At 43.0% G+C, this 25,606-nt stretch overlaps 2 protein-coding genes across 5 annotated transcripts in view; both read left to right on the forward strand.

Moving 5' to 3' along the window:
• Nucleotides 1–13,887, forward strand: part of FAM124B (family with sequence similarity 124 member B) — a 67,403-nt gene extending 53,516 nt beyond the window's left edge. Inside the window, exon 3 of the mRNA XM_042878071.1 lies at nucleotides 13,280–13,887. Within this exon, the coding sequence (XP_042734005.1) occupies nucleotides 13,280–13,547 (268 nt within the window). The 3' untranslated portion in view covers nucleotides 13,548–13,887. The remainder of the gene's footprint in view (nucleotides 1–13,279) is intronic.
• Nucleotides 1,970–25,349, forward strand: SERPINE2 (serpin family E member 2). Of its 4 annotated transcripts, XM_042878066.1 has the most exons (11): nucleotides 1,970–2,044; nucleotides 15,299–15,574; nucleotides 16,237–16,257; nucleotides 16,712–16,831; nucleotides 17,949–18,176; nucleotides 19,233–19,427; nucleotides 21,668–21,866; nucleotides 22,011–22,111; nucleotides 23,096–23,182; nucleotides 23,751–23,834; nucleotides 24,666–25,349. In XM_042878066.1, exons 2-11 carry the CDS (start codon nucleotides 15,319–15,321, stop codon nucleotides 24,701–24,703), a joined length of 1,329 nt encoding a protein of 442 aa, XP_042734000.1. In that variant the 5' UTR covers nucleotides 1,970–2,044; nucleotides 15,299–15,318; the 3' UTR covers nucleotides 24,704–25,349. The 4 variants fall into 4 exon arrangements, with proteins under 4 accessions (XP_042734000.1, XP_042734001.1, XP_042733999.1 ...); XM_042878067.1 differs by lacking the exons at nucleotides 1,970–2,044; nucleotides 16,712–16,831; XM_042878065.1 differs by lacking the exons at nucleotides 1,970–2,044; nucleotides 16,237–16,257.
• The last annotated feature ends 257 nt before the right edge of the window (nucleotides 25,350–25,606 follow it).

Genomic DNA, 25,606 nt, shown 5'->3' on the forward strand with positions numbered 1-25,606 from the left:
CTTGGATCCCATCAGGCCCTCAGAAAGCTCCTTCAGAGAATGGTTCCAGTAAAAAAGCTCAGTGTTATGTGTGTTTTTTCCCGTCAAGATGAGGTGGGTCACACGAGGGTCTGGCAAGCAGCGAAGAAAGAGCCCCAGTGGTTCTCACAGCTCCCAGGATGGAGAGGTCAGTACTGCTTCCCTTCTGGTGACTTACACGCGCTGCACCCACCTCATGCAGCTTCACCTAAAACCTGTTTGGATGCAACTTCTTTTGCCTGATGCTCAAATTTCCACATCCAGCCACCTATGTATGATGTCTCTGTTTCCTGAGCACACTTTGATCACTTAAACTCACGTGAGAGGTGACTGCCCAGGGCTACTTCAATATCCAGATGTGGGCTACTGTGGCAACCAGAAAGCAGAGGGATAGCATTGCCTTGTAGCTGTAACTATTCAGCTCCAGAGCTTTACCAGGTAAGAACCATGCTGCCCGAAGCGAGTGCAAGCAAAACTGAACTTAGTTCATGCTAATTTGTGCGAAATGCAACTTCCCTTACTGATTTCCTGTTTCTGTTTAAGACAGATACTGAAGATTGCACCTGAAGTTCTGTATTTGGACCCAGAGAGTATCTGTGGGTTGGATGTTGCCTTAGGTCTTCAGCCCTTCCTATTGAAGCCAGGATTCTTGCCCCAGAATGGGGCAGCTGGCTTGTCATGAGTTGGCTCTTCTTCCTCCATTCTATAAGCCAGATTGTACCAAACGGTTCCTCAGACCACTCAGTAACATTTCTCCATATGGTCAACATGATGTTAAGCAGTCAAGTAAGACATGTGACACAGTACATAGCTTTCTCTGTTTGTCCATGGGAGAATATGGATACTCAGAGGTCACTCCTGCTAAAAGTATAATCATCATGCAAATGGGCTTTTTCACTGTTTGTTTTCTTCTTGAAATTCAGCACGACTCAGCTCAGGAGGGAACATCTTGCAGAAATGAAGCACTTTGGAAGAAGAAAAAGGGGACATTTTAAAATGAAAACAGTAAAAAGGAGTTAATTAGTAAATGGCAAGTGACTGCTATATTAAAAGCCTAAGAAACATCCATCTCTGATGGCACTGCCTGTGAAGAAAGCATTCCTGGACAGCCTGCCTGCTCGTGCCAGGGCCTTGTCCCAAGTTCCCCTCCCTGTGGCAAAGTTCCTGGCCACCTCCCCATCCTGCCTGCCTTCCCTGTCCTGCCTGCCAGCATTCTGCACTGTGCGAGGGCTCTCCATGGCCATCTCGATGGACACCAGGTACTGGGAAACTCAAACACCGCCAAATGCTGCTGCTGCAGCTCATGCCAGGAGATGTTTTTTTCCTTCGTGCTGAGGAGTCCAAACTCCTGAGGGAAAAAATGTGGTTTATTACATACTTGTCCTGTTTCTTCAAAGCTGGACTGTGCTGTGCATGTGAAATTTTTTGGAGAACGAGCTCAGAAAGGATGACTTAACAAGAAAGTGTTGTACTCTGTCAGACCAATGGATCTTCTGTTCCTTTGGGATTGACAACAGCACAGTTTGGTATGAACGGTGGAAATTCCAACTTTCGCTGTCAGCTGAGGAGCCTGCGGCTATCAGACCGATTAAGATTCACATGTGCTTTCCCAAGACAAGGCTTCTGCCTCATCAAGCTGCCTCCTGGCTGAAAAGCCAGGAAGGGACGTCGTGAGGCGATGGTATCGCTACGGGGCCCTTTGGGAGCCTCCTGCTATCCTGCAGCGGGGCAGAGCCCGTGGCGAGGTCACGCAGCCGGCCGTGCCGCCACGGAGCCCTACGCTGCCCCGCTGCCACGGGCGCCGGGGCCGCGCAGGCCACACCGCTCCCCTCGCAGCCCGGCGGAGCGGCGCAGGGCCGGGCGGCACTTCCCCACGCGCTCCGCGGGCGGCTCTGCCTCGAGGCGGAGAGGCGGGCGGGGCGGGGCGGGCCGCGGGCCCTATAAACACCGGGCGCCGCTGCGCTCTGAGCGACCGGCGCTGCGTACGGGCGGCCGCGACGGGAGAGAGCTGGGAGCTTCGAAGGAGGTGAGCGCGGGGCCGAGGCCGGGCCCGAGCGGAGAGCAGCGGGGCCGTTAGCGCTGCCCCGGCGGAAGGAGGGCTAGGGGTGCCGCTGGACGCCGGGTGGCGCGGGGAGAGGGCGGCTGTGTGCGGGGGGAGCGGAGTTTCTCCACGCGCTGCTCACAGCCGGGGCTTGGCGCCGCTTCTCCGGTGACTGCGTGCATAAATTTCCCGCTGCAGCTGCGTGGATGCCGCGCTGCCGTGGGCGCCATCCGGGGCCGTTCGTTTGGTGCGAGCGAGGAGTTTCCGTGCCTGTCCCGCTGCTCGTGCGGGCAGGGAGCGGAGCCCGGCTGAGCTCCGCGCTCAGCAGCGCCGTTGAGCCGAGCCCGGGGTGCGCGGGGCCGCCCCAGTTCCTCGCGGAGCGGGGCAGTGCCCTCCCGGCCCGAACCGCGCGGCGGCTGCCCGGAGCCCCGCTGTGCCCGGAGCTGCCGTCCTGCTGCTGGGAGAGCGGCTCGGAGCTGTGCTGGCAGCTGAAGGCTTCCTGAGATACAGACCGACGGAAAAGTGTGGGAGAAAGATGCGTATCCGCTGCAGTTTGGGTACGAAGGGGTGGGCGAATTCCTGTTAGTGGCACGGGGCTGAGGTGATGCCAGTGGCACCAGCTGTGAGCTGGGCTGGAGCTCCTCGCTCTGCTCTGCCCTGCGTGAGGAGGAGCTGTGCCGGGTGAGCCCGACTCGGGGGGGTCTTGGAGCAGAAAGCACGGTGCTGGAGAGCCTTTTCTCTCCGTTTAAAATGGTGCTCGTTGCCTCGTTTCTGTGCTGTGATGTGCGATAGGGTTTTCATGTAGAAGCAAAACCTTTGGAGAGACCACCGGTGTGCTAACAGGTTAAACCCAAATGCTGGATTTTTCTTTTAAAACCCGTGAATACCTGCCTGTGCATTGGATGCCTTGAACAGGCGCTCCCCCTACCCTCCCCCTCTTTTTCCCATGCCTGCATGTCTTTCTGAAACATGGTTTAGTTCTTGTGGTTTTAATTGCATTCTTGGGCAACTTCCTGAAAGAGAAACCTGGGAGGCTGACTCTTAAACTGCGCTGAAAAATGACTTCCTCCTCTCCCCTGCCTTTCTCATGTGTGAGTGCTTACTGACGTCTTACTCCCTGCTCCTCGCAGGAATTCATTAGGAACCAGCCCTCACCGTGCCTGTTCATAAAGCGTGTGTAGGTGTGGGCAGCAGCACCGCTGCACACCTTGGAAGTGGGAGAAGCCACAGTGTGAGAAGCAGCAGTGCACCCGTGGGGTGATCTGCTGAGTCCTGAAAGTGTGCAAGGTGACAACCGGTGCAATAGAAGAGCAGGGTGATCGGGCAGATGAGTTCAAATAGGTGTAAGGTGTGCTAGCGTGGAGTTTTGGTGCTTTGTGGTGTGTGACTAAACCTGTGAGAGCAGCAGCTGTTTGGCACAGATGTGAACTTTGTGCAATGACTACCAGGCTGTGGTGCCTTTAGGATTGCGGGCATGTTGTGTGCCGGATGAGCTGTCAGCAAGTTTTGCCTGTGCTCATAAGATGCTGAGAAGCTGTGTCTGGAAGTCACTCCTGCTGCTGCTACCTGTGTCTGGGTGTTACAGAGACTGCTGCAGGAAGTGGTGATGTGTGCATCACTACAAAACTGCCTGTGATAGCTCACAGGAGAGGGAATAAACGCACATCAGTCCCAAAATAAGCAAGAATCTGCAGTGGGTTTTGCTTAAAGGTGTACACGAGTGCTGAAGCTCCTGTTTGGTGTTGTCATTGACAACAGGGAAGCAAGCACATCTTGGAGCCATACAGACCTTCAGTGCAGGTCTCTACGCTGTGCCACCAGAAATCCATTCTAGTCCTAAAGCTCCTTAACAAGCATACTGCCAGGCAGGGAAACAGCCAAGAGCAAAGCCAGGGTGTTGCATTTTTCCCAACTAGATTAGTGTGTGCATGCATATATAGGTGGATCAGAACACCTCCCTCACCTCATTGCTAGGATTTAAAATGGAGATGTATGTAGATTGCATACTTCTGCAGTAAGGGAGCCATTTGGGGGGATCATGGGCTGGATTTCTGTTGGAGGAAGGTGTGCTCTGTCTGCTGGGCTTGTGCAGCTGGGCACAGCTTTTGATCTTTGCCAGGCAACTGCAGAGTTTGTGGGTGAAGAAAGTGAGGCTCTGTGAAAGCTTTCTTGAGAGAGAGAGGGAGAGAGAGAGAGAGAGGGAGAGGGAGGGAGGGAGAGAGATTTTTTTTTTTGAAACTGAAATCAGGGTTGTCTGAGCAGCTTGAATTGCTTAATCACGACTGTGCATGAGAAGGATGTTTTTCATAATATTAATCGGGGAAATTGCCCTAATGAACCAGACACTTGGTTGGTCTGTTAGCTGCCTTCTGCCACTCTTCAGAGCTGAGGAACTTTACACGTGGGAAGACAGGGAAAAGATGGATGAGTCATTGCTAATCTCTAAAGTGCTGCTGAATACAGTCATCTTTGCATGCCTCTGGGCATCCTACTAATGACCTGTAGCATACTTACAAATCATATTTTATAGCAAAGTACTAATGTTTAAGTACAGTGTAAATCAATGTACCTGTATTAACCATAAACAACTCGTGAGTAAGCAGGGTGATATTAAGAATTGCCACCTCCTTTCCTGCTGTGGAGGGTAGGCAGCATGGAATAGCTTCTCTTCTACCAAAAAAGTTAAAGGTTAACACAGTAAGTTAGAGAATCTTGAAAATATAGTAAGTTACCTTAAAGTGAATAGTTTGTAGATATGAAATTGTGACCAGGCTGAAAACATTCAACCAGATCTATGTTCAGATGAATCCCCTCTGTCATGGTTAAAGTGATGGGGTGGAAGGAAACAAAGATGAAGAATACAGGTGATTCCGTTTCACAGCTGTAGCTGTACAAATGTTCAGGCTGATGTGTTCTGGAAGGAAGATGTCCGGTGCTCTGCTTCTTCCTGTCTTCTTCTGTGAACTATGTTGGTACTACAAGCTCAACTACATGAATACTTGTACCAGCTCCTGGGCTCACTGCTGAAGTGGGAGCCTGCGGATCATGCACTGGAAGAGAATGTGAAAATGCTGATCTGAGACATAGTTTCTGGAGTTGGTTGTTCTGGCCTTCAGGCACATAAATGCCAACTGAAATGCATGATCCTTTAGCACCTCTTCTCAGCAATATCTGTGAAAGCACACGAATCTTGGAAATACTTGGCAACAGTGGTCCACTGTTCACCTTGAATAGCCAGAGAGATGCTTTGGTTTATATTTCCAGGGTGAAACTAGAAGGTAGCTTATGCTGGTATCTGATAAATATGCCACAGGTTGGTTTAAGTATGAAAGGATATTCCTCATCTAAATAGGTATCCTGAAGGTAGAAATCTGTCTTGCTGACTATGGTCAGCAATTGGTTTAAACCATGAGCTTCAGGCAGCCTCCTGTTCTCTCTCCTCCTTGGCTTTAAATTGGGTTTTCCCATCTTGTCCTCATCAGAACAGCTATGGAGGGGGTGCCACATTGGATTGGCAGTGAGTTGTGAGTTCAAGGTCCTACTAAAGGTGGTGTGTGTGCAGTGGGCTCAGCATGCAGTTATGAGCTGTTGGGTTGTGAGAAGTATTGCTCAGCAGTGGCTGTGAGCTGCAGTAAGTTGCACAGGGGTCTCCAGAAGCAGTATTGAGAAGCGCTCATCCATCAGAATCTCTTAGGTCAACTGATGTGCAGATGATAGGGGTTCATGTAGCTTTGGCCAAGCTTTGTTGTCTCAAATTCTTCTCTTAGTTAACAACTTAGGACACTATTCCTGCAGAAGAACATTATTGTTCTGCTTACTGATGGTCCTCACTGCTTGTGAGACAACTGTCACCTGGTATGAACTGCAAGTGCCTGGCCAAAATGGTAGGACTTTAGTTTTGCTTAGTTTTGCTGTTTTAGAATAGGAGAGGGGAGGCTTTTCCTTGGCTCTGACATGTTAAAGGTACAAAACTAAGAGGAAAACAGTGGTTTTTCTTCCATTGCTTGTTAAAGAGTGTGAAGAAGCTATCTAAATATATGTAGAAGTTTCTCTAGTTATGTCTCAGCCTCGCTGTATACCTTCATATTGGAGGAGTAGCTTGTGTATATTATGTAGCTTTCTCAGCAATGGAGCAAGCCTGAGGCCTCCAGCTGCTCTGGCAGCTTGGTTTAAGAGGCTGCTTGTCCCAGCTAATTGCCTACTTCCTCTGCTGAGGTTTGTCATCTGCATTGCAGAAATAGTGATGGGCTGTGTGGAGGCTTCTGTGAGCGCAGTTCACAGCCCAGCCTTCGAGCTCCTAGTCTGAACTGAATCAGGCATTTAACATAGCAGGTCGTGGTCTGTTCTGGCAGGGCTCTCGTGCATAGTTCATATCTGATTCTTTTCTTCTGCGGAAGTTTGGGTCTTGCCTTTCCAGAAACTGTAGTGAAGCCAGTGGGATTAATCAGAAGTGAGGTCAGATTAATGAAAAAAACATGTTTTTGCAAGTATATTCTTCTGGATAGTTTTTGGTTCTCATTAACTGGTTAATGTCGGTCGTCCTGCACATGACTGAGGAGCATGGTTGGGGCTCCTGGCATAGTGCCTCATTCTGTGTCCTTACAAGATGTGAATCCCCACAGCCTTACAGCACCAGTGATTCCTGATGCCTGTTACTTGGTGGTGCTGCTTCTAAAGCTAAGGAGGGGGAAACGATGACTATAAGTTAATCTGAGTGCTGCAGAGAAAAATGTAGATATCCCTGTCATTTTTGTGCAGCCTTAAGGCTATGGTAACTTTAAGCTAGTTCTGAAATAGCTGAGAAGTGGCTAATGGAAACTATTAATTGATGTTTCTGTGAAGCTGTCCTAGGTTTAAGTAATCAATCAGCTTTTTAATTTTAAGAACTTTCATCTCTGGTTAAGTTACACTTTAAGAATTATGTTCCAAACTGGTATACCAGGTAATAAATAAGGTTTATAAATTCATTTGATCACAAAGACTGTAGAAGATGATTAGTAAATAAAAGGCTTGTCTGCTGTCACTGTCCAGTTGTACAGCAAGCACTGTAAAATAGGACAGTGTTTTCTCTCGAAGCATTTTGTGGGGATTACTGTAGCTTCCCCTAGGTACAAAGGCCTCCATGGTTGAGGTCTTGGTTATATGCTTGTAAGTGATCTTACAAGGGTTCTTAGGACAAACAGAAATCTGGAGTTGTTCCAGTTTACTTTTATGGTGAAATAAGATACGAATATGTAATTTTATACAACTACTAACACTATTATTACCGTGGTTATACCTCTTGTAGGAGGGCAAAAAAAGACTTAAAACTATCTGCATTATTTCAAGTATTTGCTGTTGTTTTTTTGTTGTGTTTTTTTTTTTTTTTTTTTTTCCTCTTTTAAAGTCCCCTTGGAAGGCTGAAATCCAGTCATGTCACCACTTGGATGTATCTGTTACTGTGTGCATATGCTTCAGCTAGATGGCACATGGCCTCATGTCCTGTCATGTCATCTCTCATACTCCCAGGAATATGGAAGTATTACTGCTACACAGAAAATGCCATTTCCAGTTGTGCTGTAAAACAAAAGACCTAAACTGTACGATGTGGGATGAGAAGAACCAGGGTTGTTATGATGCTGTTAGGTCGGTAAAAAATGATTATTCTGTAAACTAAACCTAAAAGGCATAGAATCTGAAGACAAGTATTTGCTTAATCTAGTATGTAACAACTTGGTTTGAGGACTCTCCTATGCCTTGAGCTTCCTTTATTCTTTGCCTGCCTTTTTCTAGAGCTGAATGTTATGATTGCTGCTGTTAGTATTGTAAGCCTGAAGAACTGGGGAGCTCTCAATGGTCAGTCAGCTATAGGTGCTCTTGGTGGCTGTGGTGCTGCTCTCACCCAGGCTTTTTGCTCCTTCTGGTCTGTGCAGGAGGCAGGGCACCTGTCACTGGCCAGCAGATAAAAAATTACCTTGAGTGAAGATGTAGATTTCAGTTTGTTGCATGGGATTGTAGAGGGGGGAGCGAATCCTGGTGTCAGAGGAATCCCTGTAGCAAGTGGAAATGAATAAGAGTACTTGGTTTCCCTTCACTGCTCTTCAAGGAGGAGAAGGTCCCCATGCTATGGTAGCAGTAAGGGTTAACTTGGTGATGGTGGTGGTGAGAAAACCAACTTGGTAAGATACCAGCCATTGTTAGTCCTGAATCTTGTGGAGTTGCTCAATGAATCTGTACTTGCACAGCCCATTATCAAAGAGTAGATAACCTGTACCTTATTAATGGGAACTTACAGACCTGTAGGTTTGCCTTGGGCTCTTAATGAGCCTGTGCTTGCATGGCAAGTGTTATTAATGTACAGTAAATGTAGGAGCTGTGGTTCCATGAGGCCTTTCTTCTGCAAAAACTCAAGGGGAAACCTGGGTTATGAACCTGCTGTTAAGTTGTAGGCAAATACTTCAATTGCTAAACCGTCAGTCTCTCTACTGGGATAAATCCAAAGTGGTGGGTTGCAGCCTAGCTGCCATGTTGTGAAACAGTACTGAGCTGTGTGGTTTTTAGAAAACTGGTTCTGCAGCGTTAGTCATGATGGGCTGCCTATCCCATGCTGTTTCTTCATTATGGTAAAATAGCAGTGTTGCATAAAGAACTTGAGATCAACAAAACCACTTCTTTAATAAAGGGACACCAGTAAATTAAAAACAATTCTGTTTAGTCTTCTTGATTCTGTAAAACTTGACAGTGGCCCTTAGAGAAGGCTGTGGAGTTTCATCTTTCTATATGAAAGTACCATGTAGAAACTTAGTACAGGCTGCCCAAAGAATGGTGGTGCCATTCCTGGAGGTGCTCAAGAAGTGTGTAGATGTGGCGCTGAGGGATGCATTTTAGTGGGCAGTATTGGTGGTAGGTGGATGGCTGGGCTGGGTAATCCTGGCAGTCTTTTCCAGCCTTAATAATACTATGAATGTGTCGTAATGAGAGAATGCAGGTAGATTTTGAAAGTTGTGGCAGCGTTGCAAATTCCAGACTCATCTCAGTAAGCCCCCTGCCTTGTACTGTCAGGGAATAGTGTTTGCTTCATGAAGTTAGGCTCAAGTAGGCTTTTTCCATCAGTACGTAAATAGAAGTAAAAGCAAATTCTACAGAGATACCTGCCTGTGCTCTTGAAATTGAGCAGTGTGGCTGTGGTATGGTTATAACTGAATGGTGAGGTCAAAAGCTATCTTACTGAATTTACTGTACCATGTGAAATGTGGTTTTTGCGAAGCACTACGATGTAAATGTTGTAGAAGACTTTTTTTTTTTTCTCACAAGCATCTGTCTGGTTTATGAAATCCTGGAGATGCTAGCTATGAGCTTTTGGAAATCTTGAAGTAAAGCTTGTCTGTTTGTCCTTCCTGCTAAACTGAAACTCCCAGGAAGCATTGGTCAGGACTTTCATGGAGAGTCATTAAATCTTTATGTTCATGTGGGAACTCTGCTTGGACAAAGAGATGGTTCGTATCTGGGGCCAGCCAGTTTTACAAGTTGGAGCTCCACTGGGAAATTCCCCCTTGGCAGAGGAGCTGGGTTGGATGAAGCTAGGAGGGAGGCTTTCCAGATGGAGACGATCCATTTTGAAACACAAATGGACAAATGAACTGGGAGAATTAGAAATTGCAGAGAAAGATGAAGTTCAGGAGAGTCTCAGAACCAGCGCTGTCAACTTTGTGCAAATGCAAAGGGGACTGTAGCACCTGAAGTCAATCCAATATCTTAACATGCAAAATGTGTCTTTAAAAGACAACGAAGCCTTCCAGTTTATTTCAGTGTACGAGGCGTGCTTATCTCGGTGTTGTCAGTAACTTGCTCATTTTTGGAGCAATGTAAGTATTGAACTGTTTAAAAGTGTTTAAAAACTAGGAATCATCCCTCCTTTGTAAAGCTGTGCATGTATTAAGCCTCCTAGGTGCTGAGTAATAAACATCTGTTTTGTGCTTTTTTTTTTTTTTGTTACTTAACATGCTGAGACATTGTGGTTTTTATTTTTATATGTATGTGGGGGGCCGTGGTGCTTTTTGCATTTTTCTTCCCCTCCCTCCCCAAAGCAGCTAGCACTATAAAGAGTTTAAACAGGAGAGAGCCAAACTTCAGGAGGTATCAGAAAACTTGCAGGAAGATGGAATGTTTCTGGTTTGGCTTGTCTGTTGTATGCTGTGAACGATGCTATTTCTGAACTTGCCTCCATTCAGGATGTGGGTCCTGCTGTTCTGAATCCAAAAGCATATTTAGGAGTGGCCCGCAGCATATTAGGAGAGGACTCTCAAAGTTAAAGGCTTTGAGATAAAAGGCTTAAGAGGAAGAGGAGTTGCAAACACCTGCAAGGGGGAGAGTGAAAGCTTGAGTTTCCCAATGTGCTGCCAAGTGTGCATCTCCTGAAAAACAAGACCTGGCGTGTGACCTTCCCACTGCAATCAGAGTGGTCTTGTTGCTTTGGAGAAACAATTCCTGTATGCTTAGCTAGCTCTTTAAAAGGCTGTTAATAAATTTGGTTGAGTACTTATTCAGTCCTGCTGGAGAGAGTATGTTAAATGCAGCTAGTGAAGCTACTTTTTCTGCTCACATTGCAGCTGAAATGAGACTTTCAAAATTAGTAGTACAGATGGCACTGACAAGGAGGCATCAACACCTCAGGTATTGAGAAGCCCCCAGATGTTTGGTCCAGGTGGAGTTTGAGCTATTTGGGGCTCAATACAGTGAAATCTGTAGTGTTGAAAGACTGCTTTTTTGGGGGCACTAATTTATCTTTAGCTGCTATTTTAATTTCAGCTATTCACAGAAATGAAGTCCAGTGTCTAAACTTCTTTTTGCCTGGTAAGTTTTTAAGAAACTGCAGAATCCAGCTTGCAGCTGAGAGGAGCCTGGTGGGTTATTTTATTGCTGCTGAAGTGAAGGCTCAAAATAAATGCTTTGAGATGTCATGTAGGATTCTAACATACTGTTGCACTTAGTGCTGTAGTTGCAGCACTATGTATGCTACACTAGCACTAGCAATCTGTGTACAGATCAGCAACAGCCCATTCTGGCTGTCTGAAGATGGAGTCCTTCATAACCTAATTCCTGTAGGAGGATCTCCACACTCAGTGGCTTTTCGTGCTAAGGGCTGACTATGTAACTCTCAGCTCCACCAAATGCTTTTCTGTACTCACATGAAACAGTCTATTAATGTACTTTTGCACAAAGCATTCTGTGAGTGCAGGCTGGAAGCATCATATTCTTTACTGATGTAAATGCTTCAGCCAAAATCTTCAACTGTGTGTTACGTGGATGATCTAAATGGTCGAGCCTAGTGAGAGTTGAGTGCATTATGGGCTAGAGGCTGTGTTTCTTCAGGGACTGGTAGCCTAAAGACATCTCATCTGCACTGGTAGCTTTGCATTACTCTATGACAGATATGACACATAGTGGTGTTCCTCTTCCTCCTTACTGATAACTGTCTACCCAACTGAACTGCTTGTCTGAAAATATATAGTGCCTTAAGCTAGGCTTGGTGGTCTGATTTGGGCAGTAACTCTGCATTTTAGCATGGCATACAGGACTCAGGGTTGTGCTCCTTGGTAAGGGAGGTGAAGCAACAGAGTTGCTGGTATTCATATAGTCACGGAATATCTCAAGTTGGAAGGGACCTATAAGGATCACTGAGTCCAGCTGAAGTCCTTGTGTTTTACCACATGCCACAGGCTACATATAGAACTAATCATACCCCCAGCTAGCATGTACCCTCCCTCTCAGCACCACATGCCTTTTGTTAAAGCAGAAAAGCCACAAGGGACTTATGGCTCTGAAGACCTGGCACTCTAGTGTTGTCCATACGGATTGCAATGCAATCTCACTAATGCATCAGCTTTCTCACTATCTCATAGGATTGAGAATACTTTCTAAAACCAAGGTCCCAAAAAACTTCATCTTTTTTCCAAAGGCATCATATTGTTGGAGATATCCCATGCCACCAAGAGAACCCATAAAACAAACACCAAAACAATCTTGTCATGGGCAAGACCTAAATTCTGATTTAGCTGTTGCCAAGCTTTTTAGATTCAGTGATGAAAGCTTGTTGAAAGCTTGTAGATATTCTGTACGGCAGGTCAACTGTTTTCATCCTACACATCCTACATCCTCTCTGGCTTTTTTCTCCTTGCACTGTGGTTAAGCTGGTTCTTTCTTTCAGGATATGTAAATTTCTTGTTACTGAACTGCATAAAAGTTAAATATACTAAAATCCATCTGAGGAGCGTTAATAACATATGAATGCTGTTTTTGCTCTAAGATGAAATTAGCTCCTCCATGAGCTGGTTAGGCCACGCAATGGGCATAGCAGAGCCAAGAATCAACTGCTCTATAAGTAATACTGAAAAGTGCTTTTAGTTTTTCCTGTGCTTGGAATACTGCAGGACTTGGTTTCACTTATTTATTAGGTGTCTACTAGAAACTGCTCTCAAACAGAGAGTGACCTTCCCTAATGGCATAGCAGGAGAGAGAGATTGGGTGAGCCCAGTAGTGTCTGGGGAAGCCAGGCACAGGAGGCCGTGGCTTTTGTGCTTGGCTGCAGCTGCTGGATTTTATTTTTGCCTCGGAAGCAGTCATGTTATTCAGACAGGGATGTTACTCTTCACATGTTCTCTGAGGAAAAATACATGGCTGCTGGTGTCTGCCATTCCTGAATCTGGCCATGGCTTTCATCAGTGAAATTAAGAAAAAAAAACATGGGACCCACAATGTACTGTGTTAGCTTAAAGGCAGAGGAAAGATGTGTCTGACTTTAACCAGGCTTGTGCAGATGCAGTACATAAATGACAATAAAACAGCTTAGTTTCATAGCTGTATCGTTGTTCTTTGCCCTTGTAGCATGCTCTGCAATGTAAGGCCTCAAGGGGAGGTATGCTCTAAGGATCTGTAATAGATTTATCTTTTTTTGCCAAGATACTGGGTAAGGATAAAAGTCTGATTAATACTGGGGTTAAGGATATTTGCTTAAAATACCATTTGAGTTTCTGGTAGGGAAAAGATGGTCAGCATGGTATTGAAATCCTTAAAACTCAAACCTGCCTTCTGAGTTCTGAGATAGTACTTCATGCAAGGCAGCACTGCTGTTTTAGTATACTTGCTGCTTGGAGAGAGAGAAAACCAAACAGTGGTGACAGGTGAGTTGTAAGTATTAGTATCAAATAATTATGAAGAGTATTCCTTAACATGAGAAAAAAGTACAAATTCCTTTTCCATGTCACCCTGCTGGCTCTGCCAATGGTGTCTTCCTGCTCCAGCAGTGAAGAAGCCCAGAACAGGCCTAGGAGGTGACTGGGCGGGCTGCTTTGGGGCCGGGTTGTACTTGAATTTTCTTCCTGTGCATCTTATCTGCTGCAGCTGCTCAAATCCAGGTCAGAGTAAGTTGTGTATTGTCAGTCAGTGGCTGGTATGGGGCTCCTTTGGAAGGAACTGTACCTCTGTGACTCCCAAAGCACTTGGGGGATAGAGGAGGATTAGAAGTTGATGGGACAGACCTAATTAGAGGGCAGGCTGTTAACCTGTCCTCCTTACTTTTTCTTAATTGACTTAAATTGGTCAGACTGGCTCCTCTGGTGGCAGTGATACCATCGCTGTTGGGCTGTGGGAGAGACATGGCTCAGCTCTGCTCCTGTTTGGTCAGCATTTGAGTTACTCTGTGCTGTAGGAGCAAGCTTGAGTAAGTGGAGTGCCTCCCCTGAAGCGGTGCAGAAGAAAGTGGAAATGCTGTATTTGATGCTTTCAACCCTTTTAGCACAGTGAAAGTACATGCTATTAAAAGACGATTAAGTGAATCTATAGAAATACCAGCTGGTTTTCTGGTAACCAGGCACTCTGGTGTGGCATGAGCTTGCAGCGTAGGTAGGCTGCCATGGCAGAGCTCCCTGCTGCATTGTGCTCCCTGCTGCTCGAGAGGGGGAGGCAGGCTGTGGAAACCGTGCGGTGCTCTCAGCTGGGTAATGAACTGCTGCTGGCCTCCTGCTCTGGGGTGGCTTAAGCCAGAAGAGAAAGTGTGATGATTATCAGAAGGCTCAAGGGGAGGAGAGGTTTATTTTTATCTTTTGCAAGTGGTATGCAAATGATATTTGAGTCAGTTGTGTATACTTTTTGCAGCTTTTTTAGCCCTCAGTGAGCTCTGGGTTGCCCCTTGGCTTGTCAGTGCATCTGGAAGAATTAGCATCTCAGCACACTCAATTGCTGCTGGCTCACTTGCTGGCTTGAAAATGGACGCCCATGTGCTTAACTTTATGCTGTGACTGAACTTCTCAAAGATTAGTGAGAGAGCCTGATTTTGTGGAAAAGATTACTGCATGACTATTGCTTTAAGTAATTTTTTTTTTTTTGCCCTAACTAAATGGGGTTGAATACATATCCATGAAGAGGAAATCAAACCTAGTAGGTAAACATTACCTAGTGTGTTTAGGATTTGGGCTTGGTTCTCTAATCAGATGCTGAGAGGTCCTGAACAAATTGCTGCTGCTGCCTGTGCCTCAATTTCTATGGCATTGTGGGAGTAACAGTGCTGTTTTGTTAGGTATTGAGCTCCAAAGGTGAATATTGGCCCCATTTTGAATAGATCTTCTTTCTGCATTAATAGCTGCTAAATTTGCATACATGGATAAATACAAGCAAAAATCCCAACTTAACCCTACATTTTACAATCTGAGACTCTTCCTCCTATGTTACTCATCATGAAAAATGCTGATTATGCAGCTCACTTTTATTATTCTAGGCAGGTGCAAATTCCCACAACAGGTCTGTTTGCATATGTATATATGCTTCTGTTCACTGCAGAAAATGATCTGTGATCTGTATCAGGACACTGGGTGAGAGCCATAGCACTGCACTTAGCAATAATTTGTCCGATAAGCCAGTTTGAACAGAATACTGAGCTTCCATTTGTCTGAAATATAAAGCTAACAGAATTTGAAGGAGGGGCAGTGGGTGTTTTCCAGTCTGTTGGCTTTTGTCCTGTTATATAGTCATTAACATCTAGCTGTTTTGTGGTTGTCTCTGCTTCTGGAGGTCCCCACACCTAAAATGCAGGTGTGGGTGTGAGTCTTGCTGTTAGAAGTTTGAATGGTGCATGAAGCATGTGCAAAGCTTGCCAGTTAAGATTTGCCAAACAAATAAGCTTGGGGAAAAAAAAAAAAAACCAACAACAACCAAACATCTATTTTTGAAGGCTGACTTAATTTTTCTCGTCTTGTTCTCTTGCAGGTTATTTCCAACCAGAAATCATGAACTGGCACTTCTCACTTCTCTTTCTTCTTGGGACTTTAACATCTGTGTGTTCCCAGTTCAATTTTTATCCTCTGGAGGAACTTAGCTCTGATGTAGGAATCCAAGTCTTCAATCAGATAGTGAAAGCTAAGCCTCAGGACAATGTAGTAGTTTCTCCTCATGGAATCGCATCAGTGCTGGGAGTGTTGCAGCTGGGTGCTGATGGCAAGACAAAGAAGCAGTTGACAACTATGATGAGATATAGTGTAAATGGTAAGTGATTGCTAAGGTTCTTTGGGTAGGAGGGGTTTTTTGAGGGCTGTAGGTTTTTTGATGTTTGGTCAGAATCATATTCTGTTTTGAGACGGTTTTCAAAGTCTGCTAGACTGCATCATAAACCTGTTAACTCAGTTTCCTGATGTGAAAAGTGGATGTGTTTGTACTTAATTGACAATCTGAGTGTAGACATCTGCATACAGTTTAACTAGCTTGTAAGTAGCTTTGCTGATGATTTCAAGGCCCTGGCTAGAATTATTCATTGTTGCAAACTGCTCTCCTAAAACTGCTCAGAGAGGCTGTACTGAACAGTCCTGAATGTGACTCTTTAGATAAAAGGGCAGTAGGATATTTCTTTTTATATTAAAATCAGTGCAAAGGCTAATCATATAATTGATACTTTCACTCTGCTCTTCAGATTTGTTCACTTGTTTCTGCTATCAGGATCCTTGAAACCACAGTTGTTTGGAACCTTGAAACAGACATTTCTGCTTGTCTGTTCCTGACACTGCATGCACCTGTGTTTGTGTTCTTCTGCCGATGCCTGCCCCTCTAGCGGGTGTAGGCTGAAAGTTCTTGCTGCTTTACTTTGCATGCTGAGTATTTGTGTATTTGCCAAAAGTTAACATCTTAGTACCAGCATTCTGTCTTCCTTCCAGGAGCAGAAAACCCTCCAAGAGGTAAGTGCATTTTAAAATCTTAAGTAGTATCATTGTATAACATGTCTTCATTTGCTTTGCTGTTTTGGTTTAAAGCACAGCAAAACGACTTAACTTAAGCTCTTACTGTTGTAGATTTGAAATCTCTTCCAGAGATAATCAACTCTGGGAGAATCTTAATGCTCAAATCTTGAGTGCTCACAAAAATTTTGATACATTATATCAACTGGTTTTATTTGGCTTACATACTTTCTAATGGTCTCTGTGAGACACAGAGGTTCTCAAACTTCTCAGAAGGTAGCCTCTATCTTGCTATAGAGACTTGGTATGGAATGCTACCTGTCTGTTTGCACAGACCTCCTCTGCTTTTGTTCAAGATGCCTTACAGTTCTTTGGCAACTACAGCAACTGCTTTGGAAAGGTTATAGTTGGAAAGTATTTAATCTATCTTTAGCTGTCTTTTAATGCAATTTAGCAGCTGGAAGCAAGGAGGAGAGCCAGCATCATGAGACCAGCCAGCTCTCCCCGGACCACCAGCAAGTGCTCCGTGGACCACCAGTGGTCCACAGAATACAGTTTGAGAACCTCTGTTATGGTATGTTCTCCAAAAGAATTTGCCCATAATATTGGAGAGTGAACATGTAGAACTTCTTACAAACGGTAATGCTAAAGCATTCACGATGCTATAAACAGCAAAGCCATCTGAGGTGTTTTCTTATATGCAACTAAGAGAATAACTCAACTAATTTATTCCCTTTATAGCTCTTCTCTTAAGTTTGTCTACATAGGGAAATAGTCTGGAATTGTTCCTGCTAAATTGTATTGGGAAACAGAGGGGACTCATTAATAACTTCTGTGAGAACAGCCACTCAAGTATCCTGTCCAATACAATGGTTGAATATTAAGTTTCTTGTCTGGCAGTATCTTCCCTGTGTAGACAAATGCTTATTCATAAGCTGTAACAACACGGAGAACTGAGTGTGATGAACACAGCAGTTCTTCTGTGCTGCCATATGCATTCTCCTGTATGCAGTGAAGGAGCTAACAAGCACTCAGTATGAGCTGCTTTCATATCCTAAAGGCCTTGACTGTAGATATTGGAGCTTATACTGCTTTTCTTTTTTCTTTAAAGACCAGCTCATGTTGAGAGACTGACTTAGGCTTGTAGCAAATCTAGTTTTCTTAAGGACTATGTCCTAGCCTAAGTATAGACTTGAACCTGATATAGAAATCTTGGTGATTTCCTTTGTTCTGTAGTAAATGGAGAGGGAGAATGGTGAGGCGACTTAAGCTCTATGCTCTGAGGTTCAGGACAACCTGCAATTGTCAGCTCTGAGCCTTGGACTTTTTTGTCACATGGTATAAGAACCACATAAGCTACATGGCAATGACATGTTTTGACACAGCATCTTCTGGAGAAATAATCCATAATAAGAATTGAACCCCAGTATTTATCCTTAGTATTGTCTAGCACATTCTGTGCACACTGCTAGACAGGGAGTAGGCATCAGTGAAAGTACATTTCCTGGAAAATAGTAGCACTCTTCAGACAAGAACTCAGAAATGTGTATTTTGGAAGCCTTCTCAGAATTGGTATTTTTCTACTCCAGCACCTTTAATGTCTGACCTTTCATGTCATTAATAGTTGTATCTAAAGTAATTGTTTGTTTGTCATCTTGTTCTAAATTAAACTTGCTGTTCTTTCCAACTAGGAGTTGGTAAAGCGTTAAAGAAGATAAACAGGCTCATAGTCTCAAAAAAGAATAAAGACATTGTTACAATTGCTAATGCAGTATTTGCAAAGAGTGGCTTTAAAATGGAAGTGCCTTTTGTTACAAGGAACAAAGAAGTGTTTCAGTGCAGTGTCAAGAGTGTGGACTTTGAGGACCCAAATACAGCCTGTGATTCTATCAACCAGTGGGTGAAGAATGAAACAAGGGGTGAGTATTAGCCAGTATTTTCTGTGCATGAGTGGCATCAGACCTCCAATCTCTCAGATCTGATTGGGAACACTGGAGTAAAATGGAGAGGGAGAAAACTGGCTTGCGGTTGGAAACGATCTATAAGGTGACATGCATGGTGTATTTTAGAGTCTGTTTGCCAGTGATCAGTAGCCCCAGTGCCCTAGCTGGTGTACTTGTGTGATTTGTGTGCATGCCTGTTCCCTCTGAGACTTAAAAGCTTCTGCTGTTAATAATCTTTATTTAATCTGCAGGAAACCTAAGCAGTGTTCTCCTGAAGCTAAGTGTCCTCAGATATGTGGGGAAGAAGGAGGAAAAAAGCTTGAAAGCAACTCAGTACATCAGACTTTAAAATAAAATAAACTCTAGGGCAGTCCAGCTTTTGCTCTTAGTACCCTAAATTTTTGCAAGATGTTTCACTGTTATTAGGAGTAATGTTTAGAAGGTTTTTAATTAAACACTGCCTTGATTGAACTCCTCACGATTCAAGTGTGCTGCTGTCCATTTGTCAAGTTTAGATGTACTGAAGGCAGAGATGGTGCTTTGCAACAACATCACAGTCTAGTTGATTACATGCTTGGTATCTCATGGAGTTAAAACTGGGAGTATGTTGCTAATGATGTTGGATGTGCCATTTGTGAAACAAGGCTGTCAGATTCTTTCTCTACCAGGTCACCAGCTTTGCATAGCAGTGTTACAAGCTGTGTGTGAAAGGGGGAAGTGCTTCAGTTAAAACTATTATCGCTATGACCTCCTTAGGTTGAGTCTTAGATCTGATCACAAACTGAAAAAGGTAAGGCCCATCAGTTCATTGGTTAGCTAGATATGCTGCTTGTTTGCTAGGTATCCCAAAGGATTACTTTTCTTTTTTTTACCAAAAAACAAAACTGTTGACTACATGGATCTCAAATCTTAAATAATGAGTAGCTGTCACACTGACAGACATTCAAAGGATTTAAAATAAAATGTGATTCACTGTCCTTATGAAAACTGGCTAATGTTATGAAAACAAATACTTACCTTTTTTCTTTTTAGGTATGATTGATCAAGTTGTAGCTCCAGATGACATTGACAGTTTAACCAGACTGGTTCTAGTAAATGCTGTATACTTCAAGGGCTTATGGAAATCACGATTTCGACCTGAAAACACAAAGAAACGGCCGTTTCATGGAGCTGATGGGAAGATCTACCAAGTTCCCATGTTGTCCCAGTTATCCATCTTCCGCTGCGGTGAGTTCAGTAACTCTCACTGAATACTCTAGAAGGAGTGGTAAAATTTTTCTCTTTTCTTTCAAATTGAAGAGTGTGCTGATATACTTATTGTGATACTGGAGACTGTGTGGTTATGAAAGCATCTTGTACTGGTAAGGTATGGGTGAGGTTGCTATGAAAGGTTGCTCTAGGTCTAGCCAAGTGCTTGCCTTATCCTGCTTTTCAAAAAAGTGAAAAACACGAAGTACTGAAGTTGAGAACCTTGCATGTTTCCTAAGCCTTGCAGGAAGAATTTTTTTAAGAGATGAGAATGAAGGAGGACTGCCAACAGAAACTTGCAACTTACCTGCTAAAGAGCTGTAAATAAAAGATTGGAGTAGAATTGGTCTGTGTCACAGTATAATAAAGAAATGGATCTCTGTATAATCAACAGTTTGGAAGGAGCCAGAGGAGCGCATGTTCCTCAAATTCAAATTGAGTCACAGGACAAATAGTTCAGTAGGTTTGGCCTGAATTCTGCGGGAGAAGCTCAGAGCTGATGTTTGTATCTTGGTACAACTAACAGTGTACCTCAGAGCTTCAGCATGTAGGTGTATGGGTACTGGTCAAAAATTAAGGCTCTGATGAAAGAACATTTTCCAATGCTTCTGATGTCTGGAACTTAATGTGCTATGTATGCTTTCAGGAACAGGCTTGAGAATGTAACTGGCTATTAAATGCAAAAGAGTAAACAGGAAAGACCCGCTGATGAGCATTTAAATGTCTAATTTTATTCTTGGCAGTGTTCAGGTAATACTCATAGGTTTGTGTTAAAGTAAAAGGCTGTAACTTTGAAAATCACCTATGCATTCGAGTACATGTAATTCTATATTTTAGCTGCTTAAATGTGATTTTGGGGATGTGTATATACCAGAGTAGGCTCCCCACTTATTTATCTGTAGAGTTTGAAAGGAGTTAATAACTAGAGACTGATTTTAGCAAGTCTATCTGAAAGGCTTTTATCATTCTTCTGTTGATGCTGGTTAAAGACTTAATTATGTAGATATAAACCTAGTTTAGAAATGCTATTAATCTAGAAAGGAGCAAGAGAAGATCTGAGTTGAGACTTCTCAAACTTCTTAAACAACCTGTGCATCTTTAAACTCCATCACTTGATTGTGAAGATGAAATCTCCTGTTTCATATGTTTCAGTGGCAATGATGGCAGCGTGCAGCAGACTAGAAAAGTAGTACTTGATGGCTGGAAAGGTTACCATTTGTCACTTTTTTGTGGAGACTTCTGCTACAATATTTTGATCCTTAGGTCATATTATGACAATGGTTCTCAGACTAAAAGGAGATAAACTGCAAAGCTTAACACATTTACAGCCTAATAAATGTAATGCTACTAGCTTTCAAGCAATACAGACTCTGTCAAAGCTTTGCATGTTCTTGCAGTAAGATTAAATTTCTAATGCAGATCTCAATTTTCAGTTTGGTCTGGGAAGTGCAGACTTACATGAAGAAAAAGGAAAGTATTTACTGCTATCCTAAAACTTTCCCAGAAACCTGTCTGTGATTAGACTGACAGGATGTTCCAGGGAAAACTTGTAAGATGTCGCACACCAAAAACTCCACAGTAACCAAAGGGAACTTACAGAGGGCTCCTCAAAGCCAGTCTTCCCAATGCTTACTGTAACTTGGAGGTGTGCTCACTCATCCAATTGGTCCTTTCCATTACATCAAAGTGGCTGCTCTCCTCTACTTTGAAGGACTTAAAACTGCTTCCTAATGAGATTCCTATTGAGCAAGTAAATTCAGCTGACTACTTCAACAGGAGGTGGTTTAATCACTTAAAGGAAAAGGTTTGTCCGCAAGACCTCTTCAGTTTGGAAGGAAGATCTGCTCCTTTTCTTATTCTTTGCTTCTCAGTGCTCAATCAGCTCTGCTACAACTGAGATCTGAATTAGATCCCAGCTGATATACAGACCTGATGATTTCTTGTGTAGCTGCTTTTAAGTTCAAGATGATAGGACTTGACTGGGAAGCAACATGCAGATCAAATACAAATATTGTATGCTTCATATTATCCAAGTAGCATCTCTACCCATACCACTACTTGAAGGACTGCCTCGCTGGAAAGCAGGCAGTCTGTGATGCTAGAATCAGTTTTTGAGATGTGGGAAAAGATTTCCTGGTGAACTTGGTGGCAGCAGGTTTCTGAAAATAAAACAGATTTAAGGCTGTGGGGAACTATGGCTCATCTCTATTCTTTTTTAGGTACTACAAGTACTCCAAATGAGCTGTGGTATAACATAATCGAGTTGCCATACCACGGAGAAATGATAAGCATGCTGATTGCTTTGCCCACGGAAAACACAACACCACTCTCTGCTATCATTCCACACATCAGCACAAAGACAATAGGAAGCTGGATGACAACCATGGTAGCCAAAAGAGTGCAGGTTATTTTGCCTAAGTAAGTACCAGTGTCATCTGTTTCTCCTTCAGGGAGTGTTTTGGAGTCATTGTGCATATACATCCTCTGACAGGAGAGGAACATGGTGCTTAAGGCAACTTTCTCACATAATACCCATGCATTCTTTTTGTTTCTTCTAATTAGATTTACAGCAGTAGCAGAAACAGACTTAAAGGACCCTCTGAAAGCACTTGGTATTACAGATATGTTTGATGAGTCAAAATCAAACTTTGCAAAAATAACAAGTAAGTTCTTTTACTGAATTTTTGGTGGTCTTTATTCGTAGTTTCTGGCAGTGAATAAAGTGTTGTTTTACCAGTGTAATTGTCCGTTTTGTCTTGGATAATTGTTACCATGGCACTGGAGCAAAGCTCTGGCTTGTACTCAGCCAAGCATGGCTTCTTGCTTGTATTGAATACTGTAGTGTCTTTTCTTCCTCTTGCCTTGCATTATAGCAATAAATCATGCTGGTCAGCATAGCAAATTAAGATTTTGTTACAATCTGGGCGTCTTAAGCATTGTCTAAAATCCATGGCAGGACTTAAAACAATACTTCAGATCCGTACTGAAGATATAATGGCAATATTTTCCGTAAAGTATGTATTTAATAATTTGAATTTTCTTAAGCAGCAGGAAACAATTAGTCTAAATATCTAGCTTAGTGCACTGGACCAAACCAGAACTAAATACTTCCTATCAGAAAATAGATGTAGACATAAGAGTCGTGAGCTTGACAAAATGTCATCTTACCTCTGTTCCCCATAGCCATCAAATTTTTCATAAGTTCCTACAGGGATGTTACGAAAAAGCTTGCATTGTGCTTGCTTACCTGATTTGGAGAACAGATTCCTGTTTCAGTGAAAGTGAAGTGTCTTGCTGAGTGCTTTCCCCCACCCTGACCCTCAACATTGAGATAAATGGGAGGGTGACTTAAATTCGGATGAAAATATGACAGGGGGAAAATACCCACCACCAGCAAAACAAATCTGAACTCACTCATCCTTACTAAAACTAAAAATGCAAGTGTGTTCTTCAGGCAATAGAAACAAAGCCTAGTAAATGGGGAAAAGTGAGTAAATAGTTTTTATTTTGTTTGTATAGGTTCAGTGATTGTATCCAAAGTTCTTCACAGCAGAATCAGGATCTGAGCAGAATTACAGCAGCTTCTGATATTTGCCATGCTAGCCACAAGATTTTTTTAAAATTATTTTTTTAAAACTTTTTTTCAGGAACAGAAGGTCTACATGTATCTCATGTTTTGCAGAAGACGAAAATTGAAGTTAGTGAAGATGGAACCAAAGCTTCTGCAGCAACAAGTAAGTAACTATTACTGATAAAGTGGCAGAGTCAGGAAAACTGGATTAACAGACTATATCACTAAGTAAAGACAGCCTTCTTCAGTATCTTTGTAGGAAAGTATGTGCTTCAGGTTGAATTACTTGATGGCTTTATGCAACTTTTTCGGAACATCACTTGCTAATATTGATCAGAGCATCGGTGTCCTAGGAAGTATAAACAGGTTTACTTTTTTCTGGAAAAAAGTATCTTTTCTGGGAAAGTATTTTCTAATAGCTCATGCTTTGACCACCAGTATAAAGTTTGTTGCTATCCAGGTGGTGAAGAAGAGTGAGCTGCTGTATCCTTTACATGTGATGACAGGAGACATCCTTCTACCTTCCTGTGGGCCTCGTTGTGTTTACTTTTTTTGGGTTCCTATAGGAGTAAAATGTGACTTGTGCTTCTTTAAAGAATCGAGTGGATTTTAGCTGTTTATCTCTGCCTGTGCAAAGTTCTAGTATACACCAGAAAGTTTCACTTCAATAGAGTACCTTCTGTGTTATGGTACTTTCTTAGCCTAACTTCAAACCTTGTCTTTTTTGCAAGCTGCAATTTTAATAGCCAGATCATCCCCTCCTTGGTTCATAGTAGACAGACCATTTGTATTCTTCATCCGGCACAATCCTACAGGTAAGCAGTACTTGTATGTACTTTATTTTAAGAACTGCAACAGACAAAATTCCCAGCTAGGGGAAGTCTAGATTACTTAATAGTTGTTGCCATGTGTATGTGTCAGAGGAAGGGCGAGAGAGAATTCTTTAAAATGTACTCCCAGTATTCTGTTAATACCTTTAACATTGGATTATCTTATTTGGAATACAACTCAGTACAGAGAATAAGTATTGGCTGTAAACTGGTGTGACAAGTTTATGGGTAAGAAAGAACAATTTTTAAGTCATAGCTCCCCTGAAGGGGGAAGGAAATAGCTCTCTTTACTGATAATTTAGTGAATAGGGGCCAACTTTCTGATAGACTGTAAAATAGGGACAGGGCCAAGTATAGCAGTAGGGATTTCGGGAATCTGGAATGTAGCCTTGGCCTACTGTGAACTAATTTGAGTGTACATAGTGGTCACAGTCTGCTACAGCATGGGTTGAGTTTTAAAGCAGAGCAGACACATTTATTGAGCAGACATCTACTTCCTGTAGTGACTTGTGCATGATAGGTGTGCTAGTTATGGGGGAGCAAGATGCAGCTGCCAGCATGCAGGGAAGAATTAGGCTCCTGGCAGCAGTCCCCTGGTTCTACAGACCATCAGAAGAACTGTGTCTCCAGAAATGTGAGCCAGCTACCTATCCAAACATACACTTGTCTGCTGTCTACTCAGAGCTGACAGGCATGGGGGAGAGTGGACAAGACTGATGATGCAGCTCGTCTGTGCTGTGTGGATTCCATGCTTTCATGGAAAAATTTCACTGTATTTGCAGACTGGTAACTCTTGTTTCCATTTCATTCCCTCAGGTACAATCTTGTTTATGGGACAAATAAACAAACCTTGAATGTGGAAGACTTTCTTCAAGAAGTAAACAGATTCATGTGACGCACCCCTGTTCTGTTAAATATTTTGTATGCTACTCTGACTTCACTCAAGAACTAGTGTTAACCACTGACTAGGTTTTGAAATGAGAGTCAACGTAGTTCTGGCTTTGTGGGGAAAAATACAGATTGAAAACTACAGTATGTCTTTGAAATGTCTAGAAGATTCTCTGAACTACTGAATGGTTACCCATGCTAACAAACTTTTGAGCTTTTTCTGTATCTACTAAGAATTTTATGTATGGCTTTTGTGAGAGGATTTTAACAAAGAATGTTAAACATTTCTATTAATGTTGGTTTCTTGTGTGTGGAAAAGGTCTAATTTGTAGATACCTCTATCAAGATTACTTCTGATCCTTGAGTATCTTGATACTTGGGTGTTCTTGGTAGAAATAGATTAAAAGTTCTAGCAGTTTTTATTTTATATAGTGCATGTATCACTGAGAGTTTTAAAACTAATGTGATGTTAGATACACATCGCGTTGTCCTGTCTTAATGTAATGTAAACTTGTCATTGCTAGATTGCTAGTATACACTTTCTATTGGATTTAAATTTTATATTTGTTTTTGTACAAAGGAAAAAAATAAAACTGCATTATGAACAGTCAATGCTGTGAGTTGTGGATGTGATGAAAGGAATTTGGGTCCAGACCCCACTGAAGCTGTTGTTTAAAACTTCCTTCTGAAACAAAAGCCAGGTTATCTTGTTCTGGTGTGTTTTTGTTGTTTTTGTTGTTTTTTTTTTTTTATGGCATATGCTTTACCCTTTCTACCTCTGTCATCCTGCTGTGAATTACACAGGGGTTCAGTGCCTGAAGAGCAAACTCCCTGTATTTACCACATGCAAGTTACTGCTGAAATTGTCA

This window comes from Lagopus leucura, unplaced genomic scaffold (assembly GCF_019238085.1).
Source record: "Lagopus leucura isolate 7727_CA_CO unplaced genomic scaffold, USGS_WTPT01 Super-Scaffold_100021, whole genome shotgun sequence".
Classification (NCBI taxonomy): Eukaryota; Metazoa; Chordata; class Aves; order Galliformes; family Phasianidae; genus Lagopus; species Lagopus leucura.